General features: G+C 37.9%; 1 protein-coding gene across 1 annotated transcript in view; it reads right to left on the bottom strand.

Moving 5' to 3' along the window:
- The window catches only part of pdzrn4 (PDZ domain containing ring finger 4), a 46,071-nt gene that overhangs the window by 16,650 nt on the left and 8,481 nt on the right, over positions 1 to 20,940 (bottom strand). The window contains exons 2-3 of the mRNA XM_047389243.1: positions 1,157 to 1,422; positions 458 to 560 (exon numbers count right to left, since the gene is read on the bottom strand). Coding sequence (XP_047245199.1) covers positions 458 to 560; positions 1,157 to 1,422 — 369 coding nt within the window. The remainder of the gene's footprint in view (positions 1 to 457; positions 561 to 1,156; positions 1,423 to 20,940) is intronic.

The following is a 20,940-nucleotide window of genomic DNA, read 5'->3' as shown; positions in this document are numbered from 1 at the left end:
TGCCATCATCTGTTGGCCTAGCAGCACCAGAGCTAGTGACCTAAAAAAGCTAAAAATAACGCTGGCTCTTTTCTGGGGACTCTTCTAGAACCTCTGGAGATAATTTGTGCAAAGATGGATTCTTTATAAATGAAGAACATTACAGACAACCCTGAGCGTCCTCTTCATCAGACTATCATACAAAGATAGTGTGTCTTCAGTCAGAGGCTTCTTCCACTGTAAGTCTCTTCAAATAAGCCTGCATGATATCACAACAGCAATTTATTTCCCTTTGGGATTAATAAAGTATTTTGCAATTAAATTAAATTGAATTGAATTATTTTCCTACCATAATGTTATGCTGGTCTATCTCAAAAATCCCAATAAGATACTATTATGGTTGTGATGTGATTCAATGTAAAAAGTTCAAGGAGTATGAAAAATACTTTAAGGCACTGTATATGATGAGAAACCCTACCTCAAACTCATACTCCTCAGTCCTCTCCACCTCTGCTGGACCATTAGACAGGTACTCTGGACATTCAAAAAACTCATGTTCCATGGTGTGGATGGATTGACAGCTAAAGAAAAGAAAATGAATTATGTTGAAGATTATTTACATATAGTTGTGCCCCCATATACACATTCAGCATTCTGCAGAATATATGAACATCTGTTTAAATAAAGCGTAATATAGGACACCTTGTACTAATTTCATGAACCAGACTTGACTAGCAGGTGTTTACTATTTTTCCATATCTCAAGTCTTTCTAATAGTTCATCGCATTTTGCAACAATACAGGCAACCATTCCCCTCATTAAAACCATGAACTCTGAAAATTGTCTTTGTGACTGTCTTCCGATAATTATTGACCAAGGTGGTAGAATTTGTAGTTTTATGAATAAACATTTATTGATTTGCTGTCCAGCAAAGCTCTAAAAACAGCATAAGAACTGATGTGGTATTAGGCGGCCTACTCTATCAGTCCATTGGACTTTAATCGCCTGGCAAAAGCCTTCATTAAGGAAAATGGATGTAGCACACCGAAGCAATTACTGTATGCCAGTTTGGCTGTGCATAATCATATCACAGTGCTTGGCGTTGCTTGGGGTTTTCTCACTAAAAGAGCTGCTTAATAGCTATTATAAAAGGAATCCAATACGTGCTTTTCCTCACCTGTCTGAGAGAAGGAATGGACAGACCTCTGGCACTGGCGGGGTGGCTGGCTGGAGCTTGGCCAGCGCCATGATGTGCTCGAAGGTGATGTCTGTTTGTGTGCAAACATCGACCACACAGACATCCTGTGAAGAGCCGCCATTCCTTTGCACAATAGTGGCTCTGGTGGGGGTTCGCCGGAGGACCTGGACAACAATGGGGTCCCGCCTGATGGTCTCCACCACTGATTCATCATGTTCAACCTTGGAGAAGTCACGCCCATTCACCTTGCATAAGAAAAAACAAAAGGTCTCATAAGATAACTTTCACATTTAGTGAGAGCAACTGAAAAACTTTGAAGTGGCTTGTCTTGTCCTCCATGTTGACTAAAAACAATTCATGTTGCAGATCCTTTGCGAAAATATTTTACTAGAAATTATCATTTAAAAGCACCTGTGCTATTGAGCAGCATCTCTTTTCACATTGACATCTACAATGTTTTGCAGTATGTGCATAATCCCCCAAAGTCAGTTTGTAAACAGCATTTAACAAAGCATGTACTAGATTGTTGGGAATGTTTGGAAAGAAAAGCCTTTATCAAGAGAATATATTTTCTTTTACAGTACCTTTCCCAGTAGGCTGACAATGTAACTGCTCACCAGCCCACCTTTTAGTTTTCAGGTCTAGACAAGTATGGAAATAGATGAATTCCCAGAGTTTCTCCCCTGTCAAAAATGCGTCATTCCATCCATCCATCCATCCATCCATCCATCCATCCATCCACCCACCCATCCATCCATCCACCCATCCATCCATCCATCCATCCATCCATCCATCCACCCATCCATGTTGCTTTTAGAAATGTTCTAGTGTAATGTGTTCAGTTACCACATTAGCCCAGAAGGGGGAAGATAAAGGCACATTTTGTAGTGCTCATATTATCACTTTCCTATTCAAATGCAAGTTTAGCCTGTTCACCCTACAATCTATCTATCTAACGGTGATGCATTATTTACACTGTAATTCTACCATTAAGCCCATTAAGTGCATAAAAGCAATGCTGATTGAGACAATATGAGCAATAAAATTTTAGCAAACACCATCAAGTACACCATGTACCATTAGAGACCCAAGTTTTAGCAAGCATCACATATATAATTCACATGATTCACAGTTGTGCACAGTGAAGCATATTTGTGTTACACATCACAGTGACTACTTTTGATGCTTTTGAATAGATGCACATTGATCTGCACATTTACCCTAAGTGTTTGCATTAATCTAGAACATAGGCAAATATCGGGTTGTTTGGAAAGGGTTTAAAATATTGAAATATGTGTTAATTGTCAACATTAATATTTGTCAAACAGCACAGGTTGCACAGTTTTTAACTTCTAAACTGTCTTTGTTCTTCAGATTTTTTTATTTGACCCAAAGAACAAGCTTATCTTTTTGTTGGTAAAAAAATATGTTACAAAGTAGGATCTAAATGGTAAATGGGCTGAACTTATATAGTGCCCTTCCAGTCATAATGACCACTAAAAGCGCTTTACACTAGTCACATTCACCCAGACACACTCATTAATGTGCACACATTCATGCACCGATACGCAGATCAGTAGGCAATTTCAGGTTAAGTGCCTCGCCCAGAGGCACATTGACATGTGGCAGGAGGAAGCTGGAATCAAACCCACAACCCTCGGATTGGAAGACGACTACTCTTCTCACTCAAAAGCAATAATGAAATAAAATAAAATAAAAAGAGGCAAAGTTTAATACAACCTAAAAGATTCAATGAGCAGTAACTGGATATATTGATCAAAACCTTAACCTGGAGCTGATGATTACCCAACACATGGACAAGGACAAAGTTTAATGGCTTAGAACATGTTAATTTTGACATGAAACTTTGTTTAGATCTTATTGTGTCATTTATCGGACCCGGAAAAAAGATGTATTTTTTCATGCAAAAGAATATTCATGTTTGTTTTGCCAGAAAAACATAAATATCCAAAGCTACTGGGACTTCTCATACATCAAGCTGGCTCCAGAGGCATTGCTTTTTAGCTAGTCAAAACCAAAAACACAGCAGTCCTAGCACCAGTCTCTGGTAGCAGTACCAAAGCACAGTTAAAACGTTATATTTTTATCTCCTGTATAAAAATACATAACCTTTTTTCCTCGGTGTCTGACATTGCAGCTGATTCAACTTTTCCTGATTCAGGTTGGATAAAAGAATGAGGAAAAAAAACTGTTAAATTTTTGTTTTTTTATATATGTTGTATGTGTCATAAAATCCCTAAAAGGTAAATCGTTTGCTAGAAAAAGCAGTGGTGTTGTTGTATTCCCAAAGGTCAGCTCTAAGTCACACCCAGGAAACTGCCCGGTTGTCGAGCCTCTGCCTTCAAGCACACCACATCATGTGAATGCTTACCTGGTCAACTCACTTAGCTGGCTGATTCCTCTGAAGATGAATAAACAGCCTCTCCTTCCATACAAGCCATGTATTGTCTTTTATACGTTATAAAAAGTTATGCTCATCTCCAAAAAAAAAAACCCATATCATTTTTTTTCTGCAGCAATGGAAGCAAAATTGTGCACCAATTCTAAAAAGCTATAACTTTCAAAAATTCCAAGACTACTTTCGTTTTTCAAACGTGCACCAATGTAAATTACATAACTATTATTCTGAGGAACAAAAATAATATTTCCCTGCGGTTCCATCACTACCATCTTTGTTTTGTGTCTGAAATAATTACCGTAAGTCCCATGTTCTTCTCGCTGTTTGGATTACTTTATACTCAGCGGCTGATTAACCACAGGAGTTGTTGTTTATTTGAAGCTGCCTTCCAATGCATTTTGATATATGGCTTTGAAATCATAGCTATAGATGCACTGAGATGTTCAGGTGTGTGGAGTCCATCAGTATCAAGCAGTAATTCCATTTTGATTGCACCATTCCTTTCTCATTACTCAGTTGTGCTCCGCAGCCCAAGACGACAAAGGCGTGATAATATCTCACCCTATGATATAACTCTTGAAAGTAACACAGGAGCACTAAAAATAACCTGAGTACATGGCAGCCTATAGGGAATGCTTTAATGAACAAAAGATATAGTCTAGACCCCTTATATCTCTCAAGTTGAAGGTTAGATTTGCCAATAAAAAATGGTCCCTGGTAGCCCTAAACCAAGTCTTGTCCATCCAAAGTCCTTTCTAAAGGTCAAGGTTCAATGCAGTGAGATACATCTTGGTAAAAAAGAACACATTGTAGCTCAGGCGGTTTTCGTTGCCTTTATTACAAATGTATGGTTTTTGTAGGTGAGTTTTATTTCCATTTTGCCAGAAGATTTTGCCAGACTGTGCACTGGAATGGGCATCAAATTGAAAGGTCATTTGTATATTTTGGCTAATTACAAATGTGGATGTGCAAGTTAAAAGTGGCAAAGATCAAAGAGTACATTCTAAGCATATCATTGAAAGATTGAGGAAAAAGTGAGAGGAAAAATGCATAATAGACTCCTCAGAAATTATTCAGTACTAGTTGATCCACACTTTCTTAGCTCCATATATTTAAAAAGGCTCTTACTCATCAGATGCAGAGATTTTGACGTTGACCAGTTTAGCTTCTCCTAATTATAAATATGGAAAGTGGAAAGTTTGTGTGTTCACAATGCATACATCATTGTAGCCACTCTTGGATTTGCACTGGTATTTGGCTCCCTTTTGTAGATGCTACACATCTTATTGTATGCATATTTGTTGGAAATTACATATTATTTCAGAATATCTCTACATCTAAATTTCTTTTCAAACAATGTTTTTAGCTTCACTAAAAACAGCTAGATTTGGATGATTTTTCAGTTTTTGAAATGTAGACAGAAAATCTGGTATGAGATGACACAGGAAGTTATTACTAATTAGCGGAAAGGCTGACGGTAATGTATGAGAAGAGATAACACTATTTATGATTAAAATGCATTTGTTTGCTACAAATTTGTACCTATAAACAAATAATTTTATTCCAATAAAAAAAGCTTTTGTACCAAGTAAACAAACCATGTCATCCCCGAAGGCAAACCATTTCACACCTGCAAAGTAACCATTTCTTTTTCATAAATAAATTATTTCATAGTATAAACATTTTGTCCCCCGAACCAAACCAATTCACACCTTTAAGCATAACATTGTTTATCTGTAAACAAGCCACTTTGGTCACACCATCCATGCTGGCTCATGCTTACAAGGCAGGTAAGAACCGATGCATGGTTAGAATGAAACAACCCAAGGCAAGGGGTTCTGTTTTGAAAAGTCATATAAGAAACTAGCCAAACTGGCAAAATTATGAATGACATCCCCCACCTAATTTTTTTTGTAACAAAATACTTCGTGACTGAAGATTAACAATTTTTGTCCTAGCATTTTACAATAGGGAGCCAACTGTTGGATTTGTTGAAACAGCTATCATTCGATCATTTCTTGGCTTTAAGCTTTCAATGTGCTCAAAGTATATTGCACATGTCAACCCCTAAATGTGACAGGGTTTTTTATCAATCTGTCACTTTAGACGGTTAAACGTTATTTCCAGTCCTCAATACAAAAAGCGAGTGATAAGGAAACCCCTCAGATCAGAATTGTGTCTGTGTGTGTGTGTGTTCTTGCACACATGAATGGATGTGTTTGCTGAACTGAGATAAGAGCGAAACCACTCAACCATACAGCTAAATCTGACAGATATGGTGTCATTGTAAACAAATGGAAGCAAATGCACAGAAAGGCATACAAACACACATACATACATGTTTTCATGCACAATTTAAGCATTACATCACCCCCTTGACAGACCTGAAACATTTATACAATATTTGCATTAACCACATTTGACAGCACAACTCCTGTCTCAGGGTTACAATGGACTATGAAACAATAAACTGCCCTTTTACATTCAGCACTGACCTCGTCTGCCCCTGTGGGAGCCACAACTCTCTCCACGACCTTTCTTTTTACCACTACATCATGATTTCTGTAAACTTCCACTCTGTTCATAAAAAGGCTGCTTTGATATTCATAGAAAGTGGGATGTTGTGAGGAGTGAGGAAACGCAGGTGGCATGCCACTTTAATCTGACAAATCTCATTTCTTTTTCCTTCTCTGACTGCATTGTGATGATTCAGAAAAGGCTCACTGTTCATAAATGTCTAATCTCAATAATAAAAGTCAATATCATCCAGTGCAACAAAGGGAACAGTTGTGTTTTCATATATTCTAGTGACAGGTGTGTGCGTCATGTGGATATATGATCGGTCAATTGAATCAGGCCCTACATGTGATCACAATACTGTGGGGATATTAAAGCACATCTGACAAACATCCAGGGAAAAAGTAGCAAACAAATCAGTGGGAGGTGAAATGAGCATTTCCTTTATTTATTGTGTGCAGATGTCTTTCCAAAAGAATCAATCATTTGCAGTATGCCGGTTAAGAGACAGTTTGGTGTGGTTTTATCAGTATATTATTTAACTGTTTTGATAACCTTAATGGATTTTCTTGTAAACTTGCATCCCTGACTATATGAGATAATAACTGAATAGTTCTTGGGTTGTTGGGAAAAGGAGATTTCAAGAAAAGCCAGAGAACATATGCACTGTTCAACCTGTCACCTGAAAATGGAAAGAGTACGGTACAACAGTAAAACTAGCAAGAAATGGCAGTCCACCTTAACAGAAAGGGTGGGGAATGAGAGTATTACTCAAACAACCAGCAGAGGCACACAGTAACCTAGGAGGAATTGTAGATATCCATAGTTGGGATAATCTGTCCACAGGACAATTAGTCATTTTCTTCACCATTTAAGAGTGCAGGAAGAGAGCCAGGTGGAAGAAGGTGCTCTGGTCAAACAAGACCAAAATTGAAGTTCCTGGCCCACATGCAACATGCAATGTCTGGTTGAAAAAACTAACAAGTCACATCACAATTCACAACAACCCATCCCCATGATGAGCTGTGGTGATGGCAGGATTATGCTGTGATTAAGCTTGTCTCCAGGCCCAGGGAACACAGTCAGAGTTACAAGGATAACTGATGCAGCTAGCTAAAGGGCAATCCTGGAAGAAAACCTGTTAAAGGTTGCAAAAGACATAAGCCTCTGCCAGTGCCATGCAGCAGGGCAACAACCTTAAGCATACAGACAGAGCCAATATATAATGGTTTGGATACAAGCATATTCTTGTGCTTCATATGTTGAAAATGGCCTAGACAAAGTACAGATCTAATCCAATTCAGAATCTCCTAAGACCTCAACATTGCTGTTCAAGATTAGTACAGTAGATATCCTGCAACATGATTAATTACGTTTGAGGGGCCTAAAAGTGGTCTTAAATCATAAAATCTCAGATTGAATTAGAATCTGGTGTGATTTAGTTTTAGAAATTTTCCATACTTCAAAGACAAAACTCAGCTATTGCTAAAACATCAGTTTTTCCCTTTACTTGGCATTTAAGTTCTTAGTTATTTTAAGGAGAACTGTAGACAAAAACAAACTGCCAAGGATGGTTCTCTGATGAATTTTTTCCACTTGGGGACTGCAAAAATAGTAAGACTCAAATGTATTTACAGTACTTTGTTTATTCTTAATTGCATGAGTAACATTTCCCCCTGTTTTGCATTTTTTAAGGCAGGCTCGATCATCTTTTCCAATCAGCAACTGCTCGCTGCACATCATGGTACTCTACTGTTTTACATTTCTGTATCACACCAATTAATCAAAGCGACAAGGTATTTAATGAGAGGCAATTAGAGTGTTAACCAAAATGCAAATCAGACAAGGACAGAGATTGTAGGGGTGGGACGGGGGGATTTGTGTCGAGAGCTCAGCATGTTGGTCTGTATGCATGTGTGTGATTAGCTATGGCAACAGGTTCAAGGAGATTTCACTCAGGGCTCTAACTGACTGAAATTTAGTCCACTTCTTCCTACCTTTGCTCCTCCACATAGCATCCATGTGCACGCCTGTGAGTTTGTGTACAGGTTGTTATGACTGTCCTTGAGTTATTTTTTTACAGACAGTGGCTCCGGCACAACAGGCGAAATAAACCAATTAGTTCTGCATGAGAAAGTCAGCATGACAACATGAAACACGGACGTAACAGCTGCTGTCGAGACGAATGTTAAGTAGCCCGCTTAGGTCAATCCCTTCTACATCACAAGGTATCTTTGTGCTGCAGATTAGAGCATGTTTCCTCCAGGAATCACTCTTCACATACTTCAGTTAGATCTTGCAGACAGAGGGAGCCGAGAGATAAAGCGGTACCTTTTAGTTGAAGAGTGGCAGACTTCAAGTACTTTCACAGCAACAACTGTGGGCTGTAAGTCCCATATGTTCGTGTTCAGAGACATTTGCTAAAAGTATCATACTGGAGTATCGTCCTTCAGCTGGTTATCTTTTATTAAAGCTTCTCATCATGAAGCCTGAGTGACACTGAAGTGTCCTTTATTCCGATTGAGTTTGCTTTTCTGCAGCTGATGCTTGACTAAAACAAAACAGTTTTTGTCATATTCTTCTGAACACTTCGAGAATTCATAAAACTATGCAACAATGTTAAAGATAAGCCTTGTTTCCACAACAGAGTTCCACAGCTCAGGTGGGAGAACTCACAAAATCTGACCTTTATGGTCATGTTCCAAGAATAAAGGTACTTCTGAAAGAACACTATATATCAGGATATAAATGGAATGGGATTCTCTGGTAATAAGAGCAAAACTAAACTTTTTGGCTTAAATGAGAAAAGGTTTGGCAGAAAACTAACATTGCACATAACCCTTAATACACCATCCCTAAGGTGGTGACAGCATCATGCTTTGGGGATGAGAAACTATAATAAAGGTTCACCTTACAGCAAGACAATAACCCCAAACTTACTGCAATTGCCGCAAAGGATTGGTTTAGGTAGAGGCAAATTAGTGTTAGACTGGCCCAAACCATAGTCCAGATGAGAATCTCTACTAAGACTTGGAAAATATTGTTCACAAATACTCTCTATCCAGTCTAGCAGAGCTTGATGTATTTTAGAGAAGAATGTTCTTAAATTCTTTGTCTCTAGAATTTCAAAGCTAGTAGTAGCATACCCCAAAACTGAAAAAAATGGTTCTGCAAAGTATTGAATTAGAATACAATGCATTGTGTGATTTTAATTGGGATGGTGCTAAAGTCTTACAGAAGGTAAGTAATTTTAAATTTTGTTTTTAATCTGCAAACACCATGCCGGCATGAATTTATATTCAAGAGTATACTGTTTTTACTCATTAGTAATGTAGTAAACAATAACTCAAAAACCAGTCTTTTAAAATTGTACATTTCATCCTTTATAAGGGCGCTTTGATGGTCTCATCAGTAAATTCCCCACATTTCCCTCTAAGTTCTATTCTTTTTTGTGTTATAAGGAATCCCCCCTGTTCTTTGCCTGCCACTCTCAGCACTCTCAGTTAACTCAAAAGAGTTAACAGTTTGTTAACTCATTTCAATCAGTTAGAAAAAAATGTGATGTTGGTGAAGCAATACATAAACAAAAACATGTCATCATTTGTCTGGTGTAACACAGTGGGCTGAAGCATGCACACCGGCATCAGAAACTGTTGACTTGTGATTGTCATACTAAGCAGCTATTTCTGATGCAAGCGAAGGGAAATCAAAGGTTATCTGTCAGTGAATGCATTAGGAATCCTCTTATTTCCTCCTCTTTGTGCCACTTCTTTATGCAAGAGAGCCTTGCTTTCAATTAGTCTTCATGAATACAGATATAACTCACTGTTTTAGTCCTGGAAAGAAGCAAGCTTTGTTTTCCCATCTCTTTTTTTGGAAATAGGATGTGTTGATATGTTCAAGGTGAAAATGACTTTTTTGCAGGAATACAAATCTCATAACAACATTCAAGAGGTCTTCTACAGATGCAGTAATGTAATCCTCAATGTTTTTTCTTCATATTAACTGTATTATAGTTCTTTCAGAATTTTCTCTCATAAAATGACTAATTTCTTCTCCTTAGTGGTCCCATGCATCATGCACCCCCATTTAACTAATAGGTCCTGTGTCTTTGAACAGCTACGGATGCCACGGGTTATGATAAACTGCATCAACAAGACATTCATTACACTCAACATCCTAGCAACCAAATCACAATTACCACAGTCTGAAAGTGGGCACCCAGCCTCCCTGCCGCACTCCTTATTTCTTGTCACTGACGCATAAATTAGCCTCCCCTTTGTCACATTAGGAGGCTGGCAGGTTGAGAATTGGCTCAGTTTGTTTTCCTCCTCATGACAGGTAGAGCATTAATGTCGGAATAGCTGCAAAAAAGTCTTCATTGAGAAATCAATAAATATCACTTTGGCTTCCATTTGTATATATATGCATGTATGTATATGTCTGAGGAATGTCTGAATGTGTTTTATGAACATTTTGGGTGTACTCTTGCTGATGCAGATAGTTGTCTTGACTGAGTAATGTAATTGGCCCGTTCTGTAGCGGGATTATATTGTTGCACTGTGTCCTCCCCAAACTCATTATATCACCATTAATTTCTCTTCTGCCGTTAGAGCAACAGCCAGCAAGCCGAGCGTAACAATAGAGTGTCCCGTCTTTGAGCCCCACAACCCATATGAGTTTGAATTAGGCTCTCTGGGGTCACCGATTAGACCTTCATAATTCATCCAGATGGCTGAGTTCACAAAAAGGTTATGTTTTACTCTCCTATTTGAAAGCATAGTAACTCTGAATGTCCACTTAAGTACACCAGTTACCCCTGTATTTTAGTATTGTCTCTTTTTTTTCTTATGGTGACTATGTCAAATTGCTATCAGGATTAGATTTTTTTTATATACACTATATTGTCAAAAGTATTAGTCTGTTTACTTTTACATGTACACGAAGTTTGATGACATCCTATTCTTGATCTATAAGGTCCAATTTGTTGATGGACCCACTGTTGCCAGCAATAGCAACTTTAAATATTCTGTAAACATCTTACCCAAGGTTAGATTACAAAATCATAATTGCAGCCTCCACTCTAATTCATCCCAAAGGTGTTAAAGAAAGTTGAGGTCAGGACTATATGTAGGCCAGTCAAGTTTCTCCACACTAAACGTTATACACCTGCAGCCATAGAAGTGATTGCAATACCACTGATTTGGTGGTGTGACAGTGCTCACTTTAGAGGATTTAAAAATGTTTTTTTGTATGGCTAGCTAATTTACAGTAGAAATTCTTGTGAGTTAATATGAGGAACGTGCTGATGAAAGTCAGCAAACATCAGATTAAAAATGGCGGTCAGAACCAGGGCATCTAACCTGAAAGTTGCTTGAATTTTAGTGTTTGAAATGACAGGGGTTGTCACATGTGGTCATTTGCTACTTATGTTAAATCTTTCCAGACCAGGCCTTTCATCAGATTCCTAGGTAGGGGATGGATGGATGGATGGATGCTTCAAATCACAACACAAATTTTATTTGCATTTTTTGTCTCAACATTATTGGTAATAAATATACTGAATAGATTTTTTACTTACATTAAAAGTAATTAAAAAATTTTAAGAAAAGCAGTAGCAAGCCATGCCTTCTCTGGTTTTGCATTTTATTGTTGTCATTCTCAACATTATGGACACCCATGGCAGGGAAATTTGTTTTACTCTGGAAGATAATTTGTTTATGCTAAAGGGATAAAATTCAAAACCGTCTATTTGAGTCATTTGGAAATATACTAGCGCTAAATGTTTTTTTTTTTTTTGTGTTTTTTTTTATATTTGCCCCTTAATGCTGGATGAAAGTTAAAAAAAAGTTATTGTTTTTAGGAATGGTCTTTGTCTCAGTAAAGTACCAGGCATGCTAAGAATTGTATAACAACTGGATATAATGAATACCTTTAAATTAAGTAATCTTAGATTTAGTAATGTTAACCAACAAAGGCTACCTGTAAAACCAAGATATACTAGGCAGTGTTTTGACAGCCATATTTTATCTAGGAAAAAACAATTGGTATCAATATGAAAGCACCTATAGTCCTTCACATGAAAAACTGTGGACCCATACTAACTTGCAACCTTAATAATAAGGCAATGGAGACATCACAAACGAATTTTCAGGTACTTTCAACTTTCAACCCCATGCTTTTTCAGTTTACTTAGATCATCATTGAACACACTCATATGATTCCTGTTCATACGAGCCCCGAAATGGTTAAAGGCACAAAGTCTTCTCTAAATGTAATTGAGGGCATAATTAGCAAAAAGTTGAAGACTTGGAAGTGAAAAAACACACACTAAAGAGCAGGAAAATTAAAGATTCATGTACTGCTTTTTGCATAAATATAAATCTTTTTTTTATAGAATCCCAGAGTGTGTGAAGTTGTCCTCCTCTCACCAAACTTTACCCTTTTCTCATTTTAAAGTGATGCATGTTTATGTTCACTGCAAGCACCTAACACATTAGCATTATTCATAATGTGAAGCTTCCTCAGTCTGCCCTTTGGTGGAAAAGAAAAACGACTTTACACTTCATTTACACTTCACACTAGATGTGAGCAGGAAGAGAGCTGGTCCTGCAATGAAAAATGCCTTTATCTAAATAGACTCCTTGTAAGTTAAGTGAGAGATTTGCTGTAGTGTAATTTACTTCTAATTTAAGCTAATTCAGAAAAGATTTAATATCATTTCAGTACAAGTGCAAATCTTTAACTTGACCACGCAAATTTGTGAGTTTGCAAGTAACATGGTAATGTTGGTAATGGCCGACAAAGCATCAATTCACACAGAAAAATATGACCTATTTTATTTTTCTACCAGCAAAGGCTGTCTTAATGAATACCGCTCTGCTCGTATAAATGTCTGTAGAAAACAGAATAAAACTACAAAGAACCCAGCATGAATTATGGAGATAGTAATTAGTTTATTTTTAGGTCTTTTATTTAAAAATATAGACTCATTGGAGAAACAGTCCCTAAAATAAGGTAGAGTGGGACAAAGAAATCAATGTTGGTCATGCAGTAGTGCAATAGAAAGTAAGTGTAATGTTTTTGATGTGACAAATATTATTTAGAATTTCTCAGTAAAGGCCATAGTCCTTTCAGACCAACACAATATAACAAAGAAATAGCCCAATAGTGATAACATGAGTGTTAAGTTAGCATGCTTGTTTGTTTTTGCCTGGAAATTAGCATCCGCCAATAATAGCAAGATACCTGGATATTTAATTGGAATCTGTCAAAATTGGCTTTGTTGGCCATAGTGTGTACTAACGCCAGCTAATAACCATGAAACAGCATTAAGTAAAACACCAATTCTCATTGTCTCAACTCCAGCTAATGCCGCTAATCTGACAATACTGCAGGCCAAGTTGAAGTCTTAAAGGAATAGTTCAGAATTCTACAGTGAAGTCCTGGTTCGGAGCTGTAGATATTTGTTATTTTTGCCATACTATGGCTGTCTCGATTATTTGTTGTTCCAAACTATATCTAATCATCTTAAATTTCAACGCTTTATTCGCAGACTAAGTTGTCAAACAATTATTGCCTGAATTTGTATGAAGTAGGGCCAGGCTCCCTCTTAACTAGGCCACTCCAAGTATTCGCTGGGATGGGGTTACTGCTGCCATGATGCCTTCGTCTCATTTTTTGCTTTGTTTTTTTTGTTTGTTTTTTTTTAACACGGGGAAAGATCAATAAACCATCTTGTGTTATGTTAAGAGTGCCCTTTAGTGGTCAGACAATTATTAAATGAATTAATCTAACTGCCATCCAAGCATAGGCATACCAAAGTTAGTCAACCTTCATCAGTGCAGACAGAGCATCTTGCTAGTTGAGCATGACATTAAGTAACATTATTATTATTGTGTCATTGGTACGACATTGGTTACAGAGCATTTGCATACATTTCTTAGTAGTACATTTATCAGTGGCACATATGTGCAATATGTATTGCATCTCTAACTTATGTTAGAGATACTACTTAATTTTTTAACATGTTCAAACAATCTGTCACAGTCTGGCTTTGCTGGACGTTTTATGCATGAGCTACAGAGCTAGGTAAATAGAAAGACATACTGGATCATTACTTATATAAAGCTACGCATCTTCATAGGCCATAGAAATGCAGTGTAGACACCAAAGAGTGTGACAGGGTTACTACACTCTGCACACTGTGCCACATGTTTCCAAATAGAAGCAGGGCTTCAACCATTCTCCGCCCTCAGGAGATTTCCCATATCAGCATAAGGCTTATGGTTACACCTCCCACTAAATGTAATCACCCCCCTGCTATGCAGATGGTTTAGGGTCATTCTATCTGTAACTGGATTCGAAGTCAGGCTCTGAGTGGGCCTAATGTCTTGTAAACCCAAGCTGGTTAAGTGAGAAATCAACACCGCCTCTCTGGTGTAACCTGATATACCTTTAGACCACCTGGTCCCAGGATGTATGCAGTCGCTTAAAAACACACTTGACAGTGATGTAAAAATGGTTCGATGCATTTAAGCAGGTTCTTAACATACCACGTGCAGAATTGTTTGGCTATGAAAATAAGCTATAGAGAACATAATGGAGCTTTAAAATACAAGCTATCTGCTGTGAATCACTATGAATAGCAACATAAAGATAAAGCCTTTATTCATGTTTGTCACCCCAAAATGATTGCACATAATAGAGATATTCTTGGTAAAAAGAACAACAGAGGTTTTACCTGTTTTATCTGATCTGACACTTGATCTCAGAAGAGAATCACAATTTGCTGTCAAATATCTAATGTCAGGTTCCGAACGGAGGACATAATGTGCAAATGAGGAGGGGTCTGGAGGCGCTTTACATCTCCAAAATTATGTTTTAGTGTTTTCCTCCACTACTCTTACAGCTCCACGTCGAGGGAATTCTTTGTGCATATTTCATATGTATGTGTGCAGCAAATGCCTGCACTGCATCCATAACTGTCCCAGATGGTTCATCTTAGCATCTGTCTAAACTGACAAAACATACCCTGCAGCATGTGGCCATAAGGTGTATTATTTGGTTATTTTGGCAGAAGGACGACTCTAAGCTGTATAATAGTAATTGTCTGAAAGCGAAGAGTAACACTAGACAAAAATGACTGTCTTTCTTGGCCACGCATGAATGACAGACCACTTATGTGCCTTCAATTGGTATCTTTTTCTCTACAGGGTCTTTCGAACAACAAATCCATGGCACCTCAAAAGCAGAGGTTTTGTCAAACTGTATTGATGGGTGGAAGAGACAAACAGAAAAGACAGACAGGGGCAGTGAAATGGAAAAGACCTGAAACAGTGTTTGGTGACTGATAAGAAATGGGAGGGTGAAACACTGTTTTGGAAAGGTTTAGAAGAGAATGTTAAGATTTAGCACAATCATCTGTGGTTCACAACTCATCTTTCAAAGCTTTCATTGCCTTACTCTGAACTTTAAACTTCATACAAACCTCTTAAAACCCTTCCCCTCATTCTTTGACTGTACCTTGCAAAACTATTCACACCCTTTGAACTTCTTCACCACAAACTTTAATGCATTTTATGTGATACACCAACACAAAGTAGTGCATACTTGTGTAGTAGGAGGTTCAAAAATGTTTTACCAAAAAACTCTTAAAAGTGTGGTGTTGATTTTTATTCAGCCCCCATGAGTTAGTATTTTGTTGAACCTCCTATTGCTGCAATGATAGCAAAAAGTATTTTGGGTATGTCCCTTGGGTTTGATTATTAATGCACGCCACACATTTGAACCTTACAATTATGTGCTACTTTATGTTGTTCTATCATGTAAAATGCCATGAATATACACAGAAAAGTTTGTGGCTGCAATATTACAAAATGTTGAATAGAATTCTCTGCCCTTCTAACATCTTATTGGGCCACTGGGTTGATCTGTGACGTAATCTGTAATCACTGAGATGTTAAAAAGTGCTGAAAAGTCCCTGAATTACATTTTTACAATCATAAAAATGTTTAAAAGTGGTCAAATTGATGTATGTATCTTTCTGTGTGGTAAATAGGGAATACCAAAATGCATATCAGTTTTTTGTATTGTGCAGTTGAGTCCACATGTATCACATGTTCATCTTTTGCCTTCTCTAAAGGGAGTTAGACTGGGGTGATGAGGAGAATGACCAGAGAAAGAGCTTTCATCCCAGGCTTATCAGAGCCAGCACAGAGGGAGATTGTTGGCCGGTGGAGCAAAACGGCAATTGTTGTTGCCTTCACCTCCCCCATCAACACTGGACCTCCCTTTCCCCCCCTACTAACACATATGGTGGGACAAAGTGTTTGTTTGCTCACAGGCAGGCAGATTGGAAGAGAAAGAAACACAACATGAACAGCAGACAGAAGCATTTGGTCACTGTTGATCATTCTGTCGCTTTCTCATATGGTTTATCATAACTTACTGAAAGAAATTGTGGTATACATGCATACCTACATACACTGTATACATGCATACCTACATACAATATATATATCTCTTCCCATTTTTTGGTGAGCAACCAGAGGACGTGCTACCCAGAGCGCCAGCAACAGTACCATCCTCTAAATCATGTAGTATTATCGCCACACTGAGCTCCAATGTGCAGCTATTACCATGATGGAAGACACCAGATGATCGGTGTTAAGCAGCAGAAACAATTTCCATCAGGCTTGGTTAATTTCTTTATTTGTTTTGAAGAGAACATATTTCACTCTTGTAAATCTTACAGTTTGGATCGCATTGGTGAAAAAAGATTGAAAGTATTTTCTCTTTTCTTTACGTATAAAAAAAAACAACATTCAGAGTATGCAAGACTGTCAAGAGGATTTACCGTGATAGGTAAAAAGGTCACCCTCACTGACCCATGTAGACAGGCGGACAACATTCTTGTTAGGATGAAAAACGCAAGAAAGATGAAAAGGTCAGCTCATTCAATGGCTCAAAATCCCATCAGAGATTGAAAAGAATGGAAACAGAAGACGAATGTTTCTTTCACAAATAAATGATTTGTAGTACGTTTTACAACCTGAACATGTTAGATTACTTAGATTTTGCTGTCGTTTTGTGATATATTAAAAAGAGCCTTAACCTCTCTGGCCAGTCGCTACACATCCCTACAAATAAAGTTGAGCTCCTGGTCCAGTTTGGGCATATGGATGTGCCGGCTGTGTGGGTCTGACCCCAGCCTCCCCTGCTACGTGTGGCACTTACAGGACACCTTGAGTGGTGGCGAGGGTGAGGGGCTGTTTGTCTGGTCCCCTCTGTTCTGTCTAACAGGCTGGACATGGGGCATAGCATCTGTCTCTAGAGGAAATGCACACACCAGAGATTGGCCTGTTTCACAACCAGAGCAGACTGGTATACATAAGGTATGCAAGGAGGGGGAAGGTGGATATTTTCAGAAAAGGACCTGCAATAGCAATGTAGGGCATGGGATATATATGCACATACAACGTCAGTCCATAACCACTTTCCTTCTTTTATACTTTGCTGATGAAGCAGCATTCAAAACCAAGACATCTTCTAGATAAGGCATGGACCAGTTACTGGTGGAAAGGTATCCCGAGGTTTTTAGGGTTAGGTTTGAAAAGGACCAAGATTTTCCATGATTTCCACGTTTTAAAGTCCTTTTACTGACATGCCAGAGAAAGGACTGGATGAACCAAAGTTTTCTCTGGTTGTTTGAAGTATAGAGTTATGCAATGCTGCCCCTCTTCCACCTATTGCTGTGCACTGCCAATCCGATGGCTGCAAGAAACCTTTTTTGTTGAGGGACTTTAGTCTCACTTACATGAAATATGAAGTCAGCTATTTAAAAATATTTCTGATCATGGAAAACACAGACAGTCTTGGTGTTGTTGGGACCCAGCCATGGAAACAACATTAAAACTCTGGTACACACTTTTCTGGAACTTTCAAAATAAATTGCATTTAACTGACTTCCAGCAACTGAGGAAAGGGGGGGTAGCAGCAGACTTCCCATGATGCCACTGTCTGAATAAGAACACCTCCTCTCCAACAAGCCGACCTCTTTCCACTGCTCCTCTGCAGGACCAGGATAGGGGAGGTCCAGTGCGCTGATGTCTCTTTGCTGGTAAAAAGACATAACTCTTCAACTGGATCCAAGAGTGTCATAAGATCACGCAATCATATGCACAAGTTAAGTATGAGTGAATAACTGTTTGTGTACCCAGTATTCGTTCATAAAAACGGCAATTAAGGTACACGCCTGGCTTGACTTCTCTCTGAGGCCTGCAGAAGCAAACGGTGCCCCAGAGAAGTCTCTGCACAGACACTGTCTCTACAAGCCGAGTGAAGCGGTTTTCCTTGCCTGAGAGGAGGACAAACGAGTAGCCGCATTACGGCAGTTAACGTGCAGTGTGGTCAGTGGACAGAACAAGCCGTCTTCCAGCCACAGCTACGGAGGTTAGCTGGAAGCTAACCCTTTGTTCACAGAGCTCTCTTCAAGCTTCATCGTCGCTTGGACAACGTTCCTCACCACAGTTCATGAGGTTAAGTGTTTGGGCAGAATAATATAGAAGTGATTTAGATTGAAATGATCTAAACGTTTTTCATTTTATGAAGTTTGGTTTTGTTTGTGTTGAACTCAGCTATCTTGGTGCTAGCAGAATATCTGCAGCACACATGTTCAGTTTTGTGTTCTTTGTCTGTGCGTTTTAAGGTTAAGACAAACTTTATTTAAAGGGTGATTTTAAACACAGAAGATCGGCCATAACGCGCCGTCCACGCTTATGCATTTCAACCCTTTTATTAACCATAGCATTTTAAAGGTATGTGTTTGATTCCGGTGCTAAGCTAGAAGCTTCTTCGTTAGCTTCAACTGCTAACAGGTAAGGACAGTGCCTGCTGCCAAATAATATTTACCCAGAAAGGTTTAGTTTTCAATCCAGTAAATAATGTGTCCCTAACATCATTTTACTAAATTTGATAACTAAGTAAACACAAATAAGCCCATTTCTCCAGAAAGATTTGGCTCTTTTCCAAAATACGTCCTTAAATGTTTTACCATTCCCTTAATAATATTTCTTTAAATATTATTTTAATAAATAAAAGCAGCTAATTAGACACCGTTGAGAAATGGTCATCCAGAAGGTTGGTTTTATTTAGCAGATCATTATTTAAAACATTATTTTATTAAAATAATATTTTATCTGATCTTGCATTGTGATTGGTTGTCTAAACGTTTGCTGATTATTGCTTAAGTTGGTTCCAAGACTAACTTAACTTCACTTCCAGATTCTTCAAGACAATTTGGTCCTCAAACATAAATAACATTGCATGGTAATGTTGCATCACTCTTTTTGGTCATGATTTCCAATCATCTTTAATCAACTTGTTTATATTGTACTTAGCCCATTAATCTTTGTTATTCTTTAATTCTGCTTGGTAGTTTAGTTGGATTGTTTTAGCATAGTAAAGAGTTTGTTGATTTAAATATGTTTGACTTTGAGTTGACTTATCTTTGTTAATAAATTCTTGTATTTTAAGAAATTGTGTGAATTCACTCCATATATGTGCAGAGTTTTGCTGTTCAATAATGTCAGAGCTTGTCTCTCACCTTTCTATTTTGTCCTAATACCATTGCCTTACTGGGCTGGTATTCACAGGACAACCCTTAACAGACCAAAATGTTATTTGATAAAATTTTAATATTAAATAATATTCTCAGATTCATATTCCCAACAGTGTAGAACCTGAAGGACAACCACACAACCATCTTATTAACAAAATGGTGTTTGCAAATTAAAGTTGAAAAGCTATGATCACCATGTCTGTTAAGCAGCCAACTGCAAGCTGGTTACCAGAGCTGATAGTCTGAAAAATGATGTAGCTCAGTGGTCGGCAACCTTTATTACCACAACAGCCACTTTGCTCCCTCTTCCACCAAAGGAAAATAGTCTGGAGCCGCAAAAAATAACACAGTTAATAAACTTTAAAATTGTTTTTTTTAATTATTATAATTTTACTTGTTACAATAGAATTCCACAAACAGAAGTGCAGTGGATGTGTAGGCCAACTTAAAAACAAACATTGAACTCATATTTGTGTAAAATTAAAATAAATTGTAGCCCACTTTAATATAAAAAACGTAGTTGCAGTTTAGATGTTTTAATAAAGTAAATGTAAAATTACAAATGTTTTTGACAAGTTCATTTCAGTGTACTCTCATGCTCTTCGGGTTCTTTCTCGGCCAGCAATCAAGCGAAGCACCTGAACAGACAACCACCCTGTCTAAACTATCTTTTTTTTAGTAGTAGGCAATTTAATGCTAGTACCTGTTTAATGTGACTTCTGTTGCTTTAGCTCTATGCTGATCTTCCTTATGTCGGGGTGATTCCAAACATGATTCTCTCATGTATTCTTTGTCTGTAAATGGCTTCCCCCTCCTTACAATCTCATGGGCTGCCACAAAACTAGCAGCTGTAGCTCAGTTTGGAGAGTTGATCCACTTCTTGAAAGTATGTTTACTCTGCTCAACTTTCCGTAGTATTTCCAAAATAGCTCTATTTTGCTCATCTTCAGTTGGGTACTTGCAACCTGTGGCTCCAGAGCGCAGGGTTGCTGACCCCTGATCTAGCTAATATCAGCTTGTTATACTCCCAGTAATACAGTATCACTGGGAATATTTCAAAACTATAATCAACATATATAATGTTCTATAAATACTACTACATACTACAATGCTTAATTTGACAATACCACAACATTTAGAAGGTGATTATTCTGATGTTCTAATGTTGTGTATATCCATCTCCCATTTATCCATGTGGACTTGGAT

The sequence above is a fragment of the Girardinichthys multiradiatus genome, chromosome 17, assembly GCF_021462225.1.
Source record: "Girardinichthys multiradiatus isolate DD_20200921_A chromosome 17, DD_fGirMul_XY1, whole genome shotgun sequence".
In the NCBI taxonomy this organism is placed as follows: Eukaryota; Metazoa; Chordata; class Actinopteri; order Cyprinodontiformes; family Goodeidae; genus Girardinichthys; species Girardinichthys multiradiatus.
This window is presented reverse-complemented; position numbering and strand designations above follow the sequence as displayed.